Raw genomic sequence first — 14,744 nt, forward strand, 5'->3', positions numbered from 1 at the left:
GCTGGGAGAGAGGGAGGGAGCAGGGAGAGGAAAGAACAGATGAACTAGTGCAGGGAGAGAGAGAGAGAGGGAGGGGGGAGAGGAAAGAACAGATGAACTAGTGCAGGGAGAGAGAGAGGGAGGAGGGAGAGGAAAGAACAGATGAACTAGTGCAGGGAGAGAGAGAGAGAGGGAGGAGGGAGAGGAAAGAACAGATGAACTAGTGCTGGGAGAGAGAGAGAGGGAGGAGGGAGAGGAAAGAACAGATGAACTAGTGCTGGGAGAGAGAGGGAGGGAGCAGGGAGAGGAAAGAACAGATGAACTAGTGCTGGGAGAGAGAGGGAGGGAGGAGGGAGAGGAAAGAACAGATGAACTAGTGCAGGGAGAGAGAGGGAGGGAGCAGGGAGAGGAAAGAACAGATGAACTAGTGCGGGGAGAGAGAGAAGGAAGAGGGAGAGGAAAGAACAGATGAACTAGTGCGGGGAGAGAGAAAAGAAGGAGGGAGAGGAAAGAACAGATGAACTAGTGCAGGGAGAGAGAGAGAGGGAGGAGGGAGAGGAAAGAACAGATGAACTAGTGCTGGGAGAGAGAGGGAGGGAGCAGGGAGAGGAAAGAACAGATGAACTAGTGCGGGGAGAGAGAAAAGAAGGAGGGAGAGGAAAGAACAGATGAACTAGTGCAGGGAGAGAGAGAGAGGGAGGAGGGAGAGGAAAGAACAGATGAACTAGTGCAGGGAGAGAGAGAGACGGAGGAGGGAGAGGAAAGAACAGATGAACTAGTGCGGGGAGAGAGAGAAGGAGGAGGGAGAGGAAAGAACAGATGAACTAGTACGGAGAGAGAGAGAAGGAGGAGGGAGAGGAAAGAACAGATGAACTAGTGCGGGAAGAGAGAGAAGGAAGAGGGAGAGGAAAGAACAGATGAACTAGTGCGGGGAGAGAGAGAAGGAAGAGGGAGAGGAAAGAACAGATGAACTAGTGCGGGGAGAGAGAGAGAGGGAGGAGGGAGAGGAAAGAACAGATGAACTAGTGCGGGAAGAGAGAGAGAGGGAGGAGGGAGAGGAAAGAACAGATGAACTAGTGCGGGGAGAGAGAGAGAGAGAGGGAGGAGAGAGAGGAAGGAACAGATGAACTAGTGCCGGGAGAGCGAGGGAGGAGAGAAAGAATAGAACAGACGAGTCCCTGTGATCTCTGCTGCCACCTCTGTGAATGGGAAGGAAAGCGGGGAGGGGGGGAGCAGGAAAAAAAGGCAGCTGAAGGTAACAGCCGTGGCCCGATCCTGATGAGGTCAGCACATGCGATGGCCCGAGAGCTGGTGTGTGGAGAAAAACCGTGAGGGAAAAAAACAGCCTCTCGGAAGTACGCCCGCCGTACGCACGCGTGCTCCCGCTGGCCGCGCCGACGCGATCCCTGCGGCCGGCTGGCTTCGGCTGCCGGTCGGACTCTGCCGTCGGAACGGCCAGCTCGCAGGTCGATGGTTCAGCTGGGCGCCGGCTGCGTTTCCCGCACGCGAAGCGCGGGTGAAGTCCCGCCCCTCTGACCTCACTCAGCCGGGGGAGCGTAACGAGGCGAGCGGACGCTCCAGGTGTTAAACGCACAGCGCACCCCGCCCCCCCCCCATCTCGCCTCTGCGCTTTTCCCCACACCAACTCTTAAAAGGGCTCACCCAGTCACTGTGTGACCTGCACAGCACAGTATAACTGGCCGGAGTAGCTTAGCCGCGCTTGTTTCTCTGCTACCAGGCCTGCGCCGTGCGCCTGTTAGCGTCTTAGCATTCACCAGCCGCTTTGCCTGTGGCTCATTAGCGGGAGACTCGGGCACGCGAGCGCAAGCAAACGGTTGACTCATGGAAACCTAGCGAGACGGCAGCCGGGGTATACACAGTGGAGCCTTCTGCCCGCGGGTAGCTAAGAGAGGGAGAGAGCGAACGTGTTGTGTTCGCGGAGTTTTTGTGCTTAATTGGAGGGCATGCGAAATGAAACTCTTTCGGGGGGGGGGGGGGGGGGGGATCTCTAGATGTGTGCTAGCGCTGGTTTGCACGCCTGCTTTGCCCAATCTGTCACCCGGCGTAATTGGTACCGGCAGGTTCTCGCAGCGCACGTTTGATTGGCTGTTTCTTGCAGCGGTGGTACCCCCCCAGGCCGCTGAGCTAATAGCGGAGGGCGAGTGGCATCGGCTAACGGCCGCCGCGGCGCGCGTTCGCTGTGCCGTGCGCCGATTGGTCGATTGGCAGTCACTTCGGTCAGAGGGAACTCAGTGGAGGATAGAGGTGGCAGCTGGGGCACATTTTACGAGGTGTGGACTGTTTCTTTATTCTTCCTGTTTCAAAGCATCGGTACAAATGCGAACCCAACATGAACCGTAGTAATGGGAGTTATTTTTCATTTTTCATTTTTCATATTTTTTTTCAAAGGAACAGGCAGCATCGGGATTAGGTATTTACCTGTTCAGGCCAGAGCTTCATTCTCTAAGTTCTATAACGACTAATGAGGTGAAGTGTTCCAGGAATGCAAATGAAAAGGGACTGCTGAGAGCTTTTTGAAATGCAGCCAATCAGCATCGTGTGTCATGAATTTTATCCAATCAGTGGTGGTTATCTTCACTGCTCCATGGTTACTGTAAAATGACTACCCTGGCTCTGTCACTGTCTCTGCAGCTGACTGGTCATAAACAACCTGTGGTTCTTACCAAATTTAGACATGAAAAACATCTCTTAATATATGTACCTCTGAAGTATTATTGGAAGTTATTTTCTTCTAAAAAGCCCTGTGACAAGATAAAACTACTCTACTGTATCAGTATATATAAACCTCCGAGCTCTGGGATGTTTTTTTTAAATGTATTCATTTATTCCTTTTGCACACAAGACAGATTTGCTGTATGAGTTTTATCACCCATTAAATGTAAATAAAAGCCCTCATTTATTTGTTTATTATCACTGACATAACTGCTTACTGTACGCAGTACATTCTCAAACGGTAAATCAGCTGTTGTACAGTAGTTTTATTGTTGCTTTTTTCATGTTGATGTTTTGTTTTGTTTTGGGGTTTTTTTTTGTCTGCATGTATAGTAATCACAAAACATTTGTGGTTACTCTGATTGATAAAGAGAATGGGTCAATTGCAGTGTGCTTAGCTGGAGGTTAAAGCTCAGGTTGATGAAACTGCCCTAGTCCTAAAATCTGCATTACAAGTGGATCTGTGAAATCCAAATCTGTGAAATAAGGATTAACTGATCCAGTTGTAATGCCATTCTGCGGACCTCCAGCTGCTATTGACCCAATGCATGCTGGCCAAAGAGCTGTGCTGTTTTTAATACCAGAATAAAGAATCATTTACATCCACCAATCATGTGCTAAGATGGGACATGGTTTAAAAAAAAAACACTTTTGTCACTCGCAGGTAAAAAGCACAGCTGGCTGAAATCAGCCCGTCCGGGAACATAAGGTGTGGTAACTACCCAGTCTGAAGATGAATGAGGAAGACCGCTCGGTTTAATGACGGCCCGTCTCTGGACGACATTACCACCAGTTTTCTTATTTCTCGCCGCGACGAACGCGGCGGCCGGACGACAGCCGCGCACAATAGCGGCGTCTGAGGAGGAGCCCGGGACGGCGCTCATGAATAATTCACGCCGGTCTTTGTCTTTGGATATTTATACACGCGGTCACCGATATTCACTTAACCTGTTTAGTCGCTGTGAAGTGCCTGGCATTGTGCTGCGAGAGCTGGTTGTTCAGCGGGTTTGGCGGCAGAGGGCGGGTGAGCCGGGGGGGCTGAAGGGGGGGGGGGGAGGGGGGCGGCGCCGTTTTTCGTTCGCGCTCCCTCGTTCAACCTTTTCCTCCGTCCTGCAGCGGTTGGCCGTAAATTCCGCTGACTTGGGATCCAAAAAAAGCCTGATGTGGAAATCCACTCGGGGTGCCATTTATACTTCCAGCCGTCTATTTCTGGGGAGTTATTGTGCAGATGACAAATCTGCCTTTGTCTATTTCTATTCTTTTTTCCGCCGTCGGGTCTCGGGGGGGAGGGGGAGGGGGTGGGGGTGGGGGGGGGTAGGCGGTGGCTGATCTTCGGTTAAGGTTAACCAATCTTTGCTTAAGCTTTCGTGGGAAGACAAATGACCATGCTCAATCCACCCCCCCACCACCAGCTCTCCCCCCCCCCCACCACCCACCCCCAACAACTTGTACTCACTGAAAGCAGAATCAACATTTCCATTCAGATACATTTGCGTTGGCACAAAAAAAAAAGACAGAAAGCAATTTCCATTCCCTGGGTCCACGTTCTAATCTTTCTTTTCTTCTTCCCTTTTTATTTTTTTTTGCCTTGTGTCAGTGTTCTGCTTTGCCTTCTCTTTTGTCTTTATCTTATTGTTTTTCCTCATCCGTCCTTTATTTCTTTCTTTGTTCCCCTCGCTTGTCCCATTTTTCTGCTGTGCGTTGGCACCACGCGGTGTCACAGGTTGCTCGGAAGGTAATTATAGCCGGCCAATGAAAAGCCTAAATGAGGTGAGCGACGCGCGTTTGAATGCAGCCTATGCGGGGAGCACGCAGTTAATGCTTAATTGTTGGCGGGCTCCTCCTGAGTAGCAGGCGGGTGATTGGACCAGATGCTGGGGGGGGGGGGAGATGGGGCTTTTTGACTCTAACACAATAGGCCGGGCCTGGTGCAGGAAGGCCTCACGCTTGGAGCGTGTCTGGGAGGGGGGGGGGGGGGGGGCTCACGCCGTCTTCGTCCCACGCTCGGAATCCGCGGTCGGTCGCGCTCGCGGGCTGATCTTTGATCGCGCAAACGGAATGCGTGTCGGATCAGGTGATCAGATGATTGCGCTGGGGGTGCCGCGTCGCGCCGATGTTCGCAATGGTGTAACATGCTCCGCCAGTAAATGTGCACTTCTGCAAGTTGCAGGGAGACAGATTGTTCGGTGTTTGCGCCGTCGTGCAGGAGAGTGGAAAAGAAACTGATCCCTGTGGGTCTGCGTTAGATACTGTTCTCCAAAGCCAATGTCCAAGAACCCTCTGGGGTGCCAAACTGAACTCGTGGATAAAGACCAGATCCGGTGTTAAATATAGCACAGGGTCCTGTGGTCTGTCTCTGATCCAGAGTTAAATATAGCACAGGGTCCTGTGGTCTGTCTCTGATCCAGAGTTAAATATAGCACAGGGTCCTGTGGTCTGTCTCTGATCCAGAGTTAAATATAGCACAGGGTCCTGTGGTCTCCCTCAGGTCCAGAGTTAAATATAGCACAGGGTCCTGTGGTCTCCCTCAGGTCCAGTGTTAAATGTAGCACAGGGTCCTGTGGTCTCTCTCTGATCCAGTGTTAAATATAGCACAGGGTCCTGTGGTCTGTCTCAGGTCTGTTGTTAAATATAGCGCTGAGTCCTGTGGTCTGTCTCAGATCCAGTGTTAAATCTAGCACAGGGTCCTGTGGTCTCTCTGTGGTCCAGTGTTAAATATAGCACAGGGTCCTGTTGTCTGTCTCAGGTCCAGTGTTAAATATTGCACAGGGTTCTGTGGTCTGCCTCAGGTCCAGTGTTAAATATAGCACAGGGTCCTGTGGTCTCTCTGAGGTCCAGTGTTAAATCTAGCACAGGGTTCTGTGGTCTGTGTCAGGTCCAGTGTTAAATATAGCACAGGGTCCTGTGGTCTGTCTCAGGTCTGTTGTTAAATATAGCGCTGGGTCCTGTGATCTGTCTCAGGTTTGTTGTTAAATATAGCACAGGGTCCTGTGGTCTCTCTCAGGTCTGTTGTTAAATATAGCGCAGGGTCCTGTGGTCTGTCTCAGGTCCAGTGTTAAATATAGCACAGGGTCCTGTGATCTGTCTCAGGTCTGTTGTTATATATAGCACAGGGTCCTGTGGTCTCTCTGAGGTCCAGTGTTAAATCTAGCACAGGGTTCTGTGGTCTGTGTCAGGTCCAGTGTTAAATATAGCACAGGGTCCTGTGGTCTGTCTCAGGTCTGTTGTTAAATATAGCAGTGGGTCCTGTGATCTGTCTCAGGTTTGTTGTTAAATATAGCACAGGGTCCTGTGGTCTGTCTCAGGTCTGTTGTTAAATATAGCGCAGGGTCCTGTGGTCTGTCTCAGGTCCAGTGTTAAATATAGCACAGGGTCCTGTGATCTGTCTCAGGTCTGTTGTTAAATATAGCACAGGGTCCTGTGGTCTCTCTGAGGTCCAGTGTTAAATCTAGCACAGGGTTCTGTGGTCTGTGTCAGGTCCAATGTTAAATATTGCACAGGGTTCTGTGGTCTGCCTCAGGTCCAGAGTTAAATATAGCACAGGGTCCTGTGGTCTGTCTCAGATCCAGTGTTAAATATAGCACAGGGTCCTGTGGTTTGTCTCAGGTCCAATGTTAAATATTGCACAGGGTTCTGTGATCTGCCTCAGGTCCAGAGTTAAATATTGCACAGGGTCCTGTGGTCTGTCTCAGATCCAGTGTTAAATATAGCACAAGGTTCTGTGGTCTGTCTCAGGTCCAGTGTTAAATATAGCACAGGGTCCTGTGGTCTCTCTGAGGTCCAGTGTTAAATATAACACAGGGTCATGTGGTTTCTCTCAGGTGCAGAGTTAAATATAGCACCGGGTTCTATGGTCTGTCTCAGGTCCAATGTTAAATATTGCATAGGGTTCTGTGGCCTGCCTCCAGTCCAGAGTTAAATATAGCACAGGGTCCTGTGATCTGTCTCAGATCCAGCGTTAAATATAGCACAGGGTCCTGTGGTCTGCTTCAGGTCCAGAGTTAAATATAGCACAGGGTTCTGTGGTCTGTCTCAGGTCCAATGTTAAATATAGCACAGGGTCCTGTGGTCTGTCTCAGATCAAGTGTTAAATATAGCACAGGGTCCTGTGGTCTCTCTGAGGTCCAGTGTTAAATATAGCACAGGGTCCTGTGGTCTCTCTCAGTTCTGGTGTTAAATATAGCACTGTGTCCTGTGGTCTCCCTCAGGTCCAGTGTTAAATGTAGCACAGGGTCATGTGGTCTCTCTCAGGTGCAGAGTTAAATAGAGCACAGGGTTCTGTGGTCTGTCTCAGATCCAGCGTTAAATATAGCACAGGGTCCTGTGATCTGCCTCAGGTCCAGAGTTAAATATAGCACAGGGTTCTGTGGTCTGTCTCAGGTCCAATGTTAAATATAGCACAGGGTTCTGTGGTCTGCCTCAGGTCCAGAGTTAAATATAGCACAGGGTCCTGTGGTCTGTCTCAGATCAAGTGTTAAATATAGCACAGGGTCCTGTGGTCTCTCTGAGGTCCAGTGTTAAATATAGCACAGGGTCCTGTGGTCTCTCTCAGTTCTGGTGTTAAATATAGCACTGTGTCCTGTGGTCTCCCTCAGGTCCAGTGTTAAATGTAGCACAGGGTCATGTGGTCTCTTTCAGGTGCAGAGTTAAATAGAGCACAGGGTTCTGTGGTCTGTCTCAGATCCAGCGTTAAATATAGCACAGGGTCCTGTGATCTGCCTCAGGTCCAGAGTTAAATATAGCACAGGGTTCTGTGGTCTGTCTCAGGTCCAATGTTAAATATAGCACAGGGTTCTGTGGTCTGCCTCAGGTCCAGAGTTAAATATAGCACAGGGTCCTGTGGTCTGTCTCAGATCAAGTGTTAAATATAGCACAGGGTCCTATGGTCTCTCTGAGGTCCAGTGTTAAATATAGCACAGGGTCCTGTGGTCTCTCTCAGGTCTGGTGTTAAATATAGCACAGGGTCCTGTGGTCTCCCTCAGGTCCAGTGTTAAATATAGCACAGGGTCCTGTGGTCTGTCTCAGGTCCAATGTTAAATATTGCACACGGTTCTGTGGTCTGCCTCCGGTCCAGAGTTAAATATTGCACAGGGTCCTGTTGTCTCTCTGAGGTCCAGTGTTAAATATAGCACAGGATCCTGTGGTCTCCCTCAGCTCCAGAGTTAAATATAGCGCAGGGACTCTCTCATTTGGAGCAGGAGGGAGCCCAGGTGGGGGGGAGAGGCATGACATCATGCACCATGTGTCCGCTTGGAACCCTGCGGTCCCCGGAGCTCCCAAGCAGCAGACGGGCTGCTGAGATTCTCGGCGGTCCCACGGCACAGCCGGCTGTGGTTTTACCCGCACCTGGGCCTGGGCTTCGCGGCGATGGGCACCAGGACGTTATGACGTGCGTGACGCTAACCGCTTAGCCAAACTGGCTTTTGTGCCATGCACTTGTGAGCCAGGCCCGGGATAATGAGCCCAACCTCTGGCTAATAAAACGCTTGCACTTTGCCAGCGTAATTATCCACTGATTTATACACACGCTTGTTCAATACAAGCCTGTGGTTTTAAAAGGAACAGTGTTAAATTGGGCGATGGTTTGAATTTGAAGAGTCATATCTGTTGGAGGGAGAGGGAAAAAAATTGTGTCACCATGACACGAGGCATAAGAAAGCTCTGGATGCAGGTGAGTGGCTGGCTGGCAGAGCTAAACTAGCCCCCGTGCATTTTTTTAACCACAATCATGAGCACAGACTGCTAACACGTCTCCACTTCTCCTCTCTCTCTCTCTCTCTCTCTCTCTCTCGCTCTCTGCCATGAACACGCGCCTTGTCACATTCCAATGACTTGCCCTCCTCCCCTCTCTCTCGCTCCCTCTTGCTCTCTCTCTCTCTTTTGCGCTCCCTCGTTCTCTCTCTCGCTCGCTGCCTCAGCCATGTGCAGACCGAGAATGGAGCAGCCAGCTCTTCGCTCCTTCTCTCCATCACTCCTGAGCAGAGGCTAAAAGGAGCTCTTTCTTTTCTCAGCATCTATCCCCCTCTTCTTTTCCTCCTCCTTCTCCTCCCCTTTTAGCCTTGCTCTCTCTCTCTCTCCTCGCTCTCTTTTTCTCTCTCCTCTATCCTCACACTCGTAGTCTTGGCAAACACCACTCAGCTGAAGACAAAAGCAGGGGGGAAAAAAGAGACTGGACAAAAGATTTTATTTGCAGGAACTTTAACTAACTGCCGAGATTTTTTTTTTTGTTTTTGTTTTTTTTTTTTTGTTGTTCTCGGTTCTCGGCTTTTCGTGCGCGCGTTTCCCGGCTCCCCTGGCTTTTTGTGCCGCCGTGCGCCTCTCTGAAGGATTGCGTTTGGCGAACCCCGGGGCGCGTGGCTGGAAGGGACGCTGCGATGCATCACTCGGGCATCTCCAGGGCCAAAATGCTCTCCCACGAGCCAGGTAAGGCTGCGAGCTCGCTATCCCACCCAAACCCCCACCCGCTCCCCGCCCACCGGTCCCTCGTCCGCGCAGCGGCGGCGGCGGCTCTGACTTGACGGAGAGAGGAGCTCGGAGCATGCCGCGGGCAAGGAGAGGAGAGGCTGCAGGTGTTCGCGAGATAGAACGGCGCAAAAGCGTGTGCGTGTTTGTGTTTGTATGTGTGTGCGCTTCTGTGTGTGCGAGCGCGTGTTTGTGTGTGGAGCACGTTAACGATCTTGTTTAGTAATCAGCTGTGATACGCAATTAAGGCTCACCCGAAGCATCGGCTGTCAGGAGGAACAGGAGGAGGTTTACCAGTGCCCATCTGTGCAATGTATGGCTGTATATATGCGTCTGATCAGAGGTGCGTACCAGCGCGGCGCTGGGTGTGTACGGAGTCAGGTTTCAAATAGATCTTGACTGGCAGTAATGATAATGACTGTGACAACACGCTGAAAATACAAAGGAGATATGCGATCCCTCGTTTTTTCTCGCTTATACAATGACATATATTGTCTGTGTGCCGATATTCCCTTGGTTGTTGCAGATTTTAATTAGGTTTAGTAGTTTTATCTGTCAGCCACGCTCCATGTCAGTGAATATCATAGCAGTAATCAGCGACCGCATTCAGCGGATCCGTTTCATTTGCACTGGAAATGAATACGTACAATCGTCTAAATGTTAATTGTGGTACAATTGAAAGTCGTTGTGATCATTAGCTTGATTGTTCATCAACAGATGGCTTTACAGGATACTACGCGAACGAACAATGAGTGGTGTACAATGCCTGTCAAATTAATTATAATTGTCTTGCAATTAATATCGCAACAGCCTTTTTTCATAATCGTGGAAAATTTAGCCGGTTTGGTCTGTTTCTTCCCCATAAGACATCACAGGAAAAAAAATATATGTATTTACGCGTTGCTTATTTTTATTCTTTGTTAATTTGCTTATTTTTATTTTTTACTCAGACACGGAAATAATATAAATCGAAAGTTGTATATTTTTTTGCACTTTTACTTTATTGCTTTGTTTCTTCAATGGAATATAATATTTAAAAATATATTCAGTAAGCACAAGTCACTTAAATCAGGGAACGTTTTTTGCAAGTGTTACATTGGTTGACTAGATAGATTGCTAAAACGCCTTTGTGAATCTTTGAAGGATTGTTCAAACGTAAACAATTTATCCAAATCAATGAAACTATTCCCTTCATTCAGCTAGGTAAAGACAGTGGCCAGGAAGTGAGTTGTCTCAGATAACATCAAAATGATGAACCAAAGGTGCTTACCTTGGCACAAAAATGGCTCTGAAATGCATGATTTGGCTGAAAATCTCATTGCACTTCTGCTGCTGAATTTGACTCGTGCTAAGAAATGTGACCTGCCTCCCCATGCCTTGCAGCTGGAGGGGCTTTTTTAAAAGGTGCATATCCATCGATGATCAATAGGGTTAATTAAGTCATGATTTGTATTTTTGTTTTCTTTCTCTGCCATGTCGATTGAAACTGGAAGTGTAAAATCTGATAATGCTCAGGTGCCGGTGTGGTGTGTTGGGCTCTAGGACTGTGATCATGGAGATTGGATAGGCTTGAGTAAAGCTACAGTCAGTGTAATTTTAGGGGAAGACACGTTAATGCATCTCCGGTGCTGGGGTTATGGCCAGTATTATTATTTGGATGAATTATTTTGCAGGATGTTGCGGGATAAAGGATTAGCAACACTAATCTGCTTTGGGGTCCAGAGCTCTGACAACATTTTACACACATCATATACAGTACCCAACAGTAATTATGAAAGGAATAATCACATTATTATGACGGAATAATAATTAGTCATATAAGCGGTTATCCAGCGTTATAATTGCCAAGTGTGGATCATAGTGGTACTCAATCATTCAGTTATTTCTTTTATTAGCAGATTTTGTTATAACAAGCATAAAGTTAGTGGCTTATGTTTCATGAATATGTGTGTGTGTGTGTGCGTGTGTGTGTGTGTGTGTGTGCCTCCTGCAAGATTTAAACATGCAACCTTGAGTGGGACATAAATGTAAATAGACTGAGGAGGTATAGCCAGTGTTTATGAGGAGCAGACTAACTTGTAATAAATAAAAATAAGCATAGTCTCATGCTCCCCTGCTCTCCTATTTAACTTTATTAAGAACAACAAAAACCAGCATTTACGTCTGAAAAAATTGTACCTCTTGTAGTGAAATGGTTTATTTTTATTGTTCTTTAATAAAGTTAAATTGGAGAGGAGGAGATTGTGTGACTTTTTTTTGTTCCTTATTACAAGCTCGTAATGAAAACCATTTTTTAATGAAAAAAAGCGAGCGTAAATGGACAAAAAAAGTTCCTGTGTCTGTAAAAAAGTGCAGAACCCGTGATCATCTCCCCGGTGCCCCGCTACACCTGTCTGCCATTACCATTCCCCCAGTGCCCCGCTACACCTGTCTGCCATTACCATTCCCCCGGCGTCCCGTGGAAGCGATCTGCACCTTACACCGGAGTCGCCCGTCTCACGATGAACAAAAGAAGCATCGAGAGGGAGGGAGAGAGAAAGAGAGAGAGAAACCAAGTGACTGAGAGAGAGGAGAGACCTGTGAGAGGTAAGAGAGAGAGGGACTGAGAGAGATGGGGGGAGAGAGAGAGAGATAGAGAGGGACTGAGAGAGAAGGGGGGAGAGAAAGAGAGAGATAGAGAGAGCAGGAGTTGAGTTCAGGCAGGTTTCTCTCGTGAAGTGTGATCCATTCAGAGAGTCCGCTCCATGACAGCGTCTCTCAGCACCGCCAAGATCTTGTCAGCACCCCCCAGCCCCCCCACCCCCCTCCCCCTCCCCCAGCACCCCCCACAAATAGAAGGGCGGAGGGTGGATATTGACATTGATTTATCAGTGGTTTGGCAGCAGTGCGCACATCGCCCAAATTCAGAGAGCATGTCACAGGGTTGGGGGGGAGGGGGGGGAGGAGCAGCATCAGGGATCAGGAGCGTGTGTCCACAGTCATCGCCTTGCCGGGCGCTCCCCCCATCTCCGCTTCCCCCCTCCCCTCCCCTCCCTCCCCTCCATCTCCATCATTCGTTCAGACCACTGCTCTGTTCCAGCGCATTGGCTGAGCTGTGATTTTAAAGCGGATCTTAGAACATTTCGCATCTATAAATGTAAATTTATTATTAGTCGTTCTTGTAAGAAGATTTTTTAGAAAGTGCTGTTTGTGCGTGGTAAAAACCGATAAAAGTAAAGGTCATTCTTGTAATCATTCTCATTAGTTTCTGGCCTTCGTACAAATGTAGGCCAGCAGTCCTTATTGATGCAACTTTATAAGTTGTTTAATTTCTAAATGCAGCAAAGGTACTTTAACAATTAGTTAACTGAGCAGCTGAATCGTCTTAACAAATTGCCTAAAAAGGATTCTGTGCGACTAATTTCCTTCAAGAGCTTCGAATTACCAAAAAAAGGCTTGACTTTATATTAGCGCGAACGTTCTCCAATTATCCCTGCATATGTTTCACCAGCAGACTTTTTGTGGATCGAACCGTGGCAGTTTCTCCACCAGTGTTGAAACAAAAGTCCAAACAGCGGCGTACGTGGTATTGACTGGAACCCCAGCACTGCGACTGGGTCTCCATACCCACAAGGAGAGCACATTTTCACAGAAGGTGGAAAATTATGGACCATAACGCATGTGTTCTGTCGATACTGTACCGTTACTGTAGGGGTATGCATTTAATGCAGTTAGCAAACTTTTCCATAGTCACCTACACAGCTGATGTTATTTAGGTACGGTCCATTTATACAGGTAGATATTCACTGACACAATAGAGGTTAAGCACCTTGCTCTAGAACGCCATAGCAATGCTGCACTTGGGAATGGAACCTATAACATATAACCTATAACCTATATCATTATGCTGTGCCATCATCCCAATTGTAATGAACATGCTCTTGTTGAAAATTAGAGTTTTCAGATTATATAGGGCCTTTAGTTCTGATCACAATTCACAATTTGTTAATATTGCGTATCTGACCTTGACATGCATGATGTTTTGAACACATCGTGAGTGAACATTTTCTTAACACACACATACAGTGCTTGCATCCCGTTTCTCTGCAGTCTGTCTCTCTGTGCTTTTGTGTGTTTAGTGTGTTGAGGTCAGGATAGCTGCTGCTGCTGATACATAAACATCGGAATAAATAGAACCCAAGGAAGGGGCTGTACACCTCGCCTGTCACTCCGCCAGCAGCATGCCCATAAAGCCCTGTCATATTAACCATGCAGAGAAAGGTCCTTACAATGTACTCTGTGTATACTCACACACACATACGCACACACAGAAATACACACACACATGCACAAACACTCACACACACATACGCACACACAGAAATACACACACACATGCACAAACACACACATGCACATACTCACACACAGAAATACACACACACATGCACAAACACACACATGCACATACTCACACACAGAAATACACACACACATGCACAAACACACACATGCACATACTCACACACACACACTCACTCATGCACACGCACACACACACAGAAATACACACACACAGGCACGCACACAAACACACACACACATGCACATACTCACACACACACGGACACACGCTCACAAACACACAGAAATACACACACACAAGCACGCACACAAATACAGACACACACTCACACAAAGGCACACACACACTCACAAACACACAGAAATACACATACACAGGCACGCACACAAACACACACACACATGCACACACTCACACACACACGGACACACGCTCACAAACACACAGGCACGCACTCAAACACAGACACACACTCACCCAAAGGCACACACACACGCCCATACAAGCACAACATCACTGACTTTTCTTTTTCTCCTGGACCTCCTGACAAATCGCAATGCCTGCAGCCCTGAAGGCATGTTAGACTGTGGCCTTGTCAGGGAGGCCAAAGCCAAAGCGAAGGAAGAGAAGAAGAAGGGAGACAAAAAAGGGAGGACGGTAGGAAGAAAGGAGAGGAACACAAGTGAGAGTGAGGAGATGAGCGGAGAGAAGCAGGGAGGGAGACGTGAAAGAAAAGGAACGGGGGTGTGAAAGAGAGGAGTGAGAAACAGAGAGTGCCGCCATTTTGCCCAGAGACGAAGCCATGTCCTCCAGCGAGCTCTCCCAGGGGTCAGGGGTCACGCTGGACAAGTGCGTGTCAGCAGAGTGAGTGTCCTTTCCAGAGAGAGCACCGATCTTTACCAACACTACCCGGCAGAGATCGGAGATCAGAGCTGGGGTGGTGGAGGGGAGGAGAGGGGATGGGAGGGGAAGGGGCGATACGTCTACCTTTATAAAGCTCTTAAAATTAGACCTGCGAGAAGCAATTTACTTCAGACCTGGTCTGCGGCAAACGCGCTGACAGTCACTGAGGAGCCCGTGTGATTGAGAAGCCTGCCGGAGTCGCAGGGGCTCAGGCTGGGCAGGGGAGGGCTTAAAGACCCACAGGCACAATCTCTTTTCCATTTAAAGAGCCCATTAGACCGCCAGATAAAAATGTACACTTACTTTTTTTCTATTTCAGCTT

General features: G+C 48.4%; 1 protein-coding gene across 3 annotated transcripts in view; it reads left to right on the forward strand.

Moving 5' to 3' along the window:
• Window positions 1-14,744, forward strand: part of LOC118235743 (teneurin-2-like) — a 364,321-nt gene that overhangs the window by 158,769 nt on the left and 190,808 nt on the right. Inside the window, exon 1 of one of the 3 annotated variants that reach the window (XM_035433484.1) lies at window positions 8,593-9,135. The exons of the other annotated variants lie outside the window; for them this stretch is intronic. Within the exon in view, the coding sequence (XP_035289375.1) occupies window positions 9,087-9,135 (49 nt within the window). The 5' untranslated portion in view covers window positions 8,593-9,086. Of the gene's footprint in view, window positions 1-8,592; window positions 9,136-14,744 lie in introns of those variants that run through there. 3 annotated transcript variants of the gene reach the window in all.

This window comes from Anguilla anguilla, chromosome 9, assembly GCF_013347855.1.
Source record: "Anguilla anguilla isolate fAngAng1 chromosome 9, fAngAng1.pri, whole genome shotgun sequence".
In the NCBI taxonomy this organism is placed as follows: Eukaryota; Metazoa; Chordata; class Actinopteri; order Anguilliformes; family Anguillidae; genus Anguilla; species Anguilla anguilla.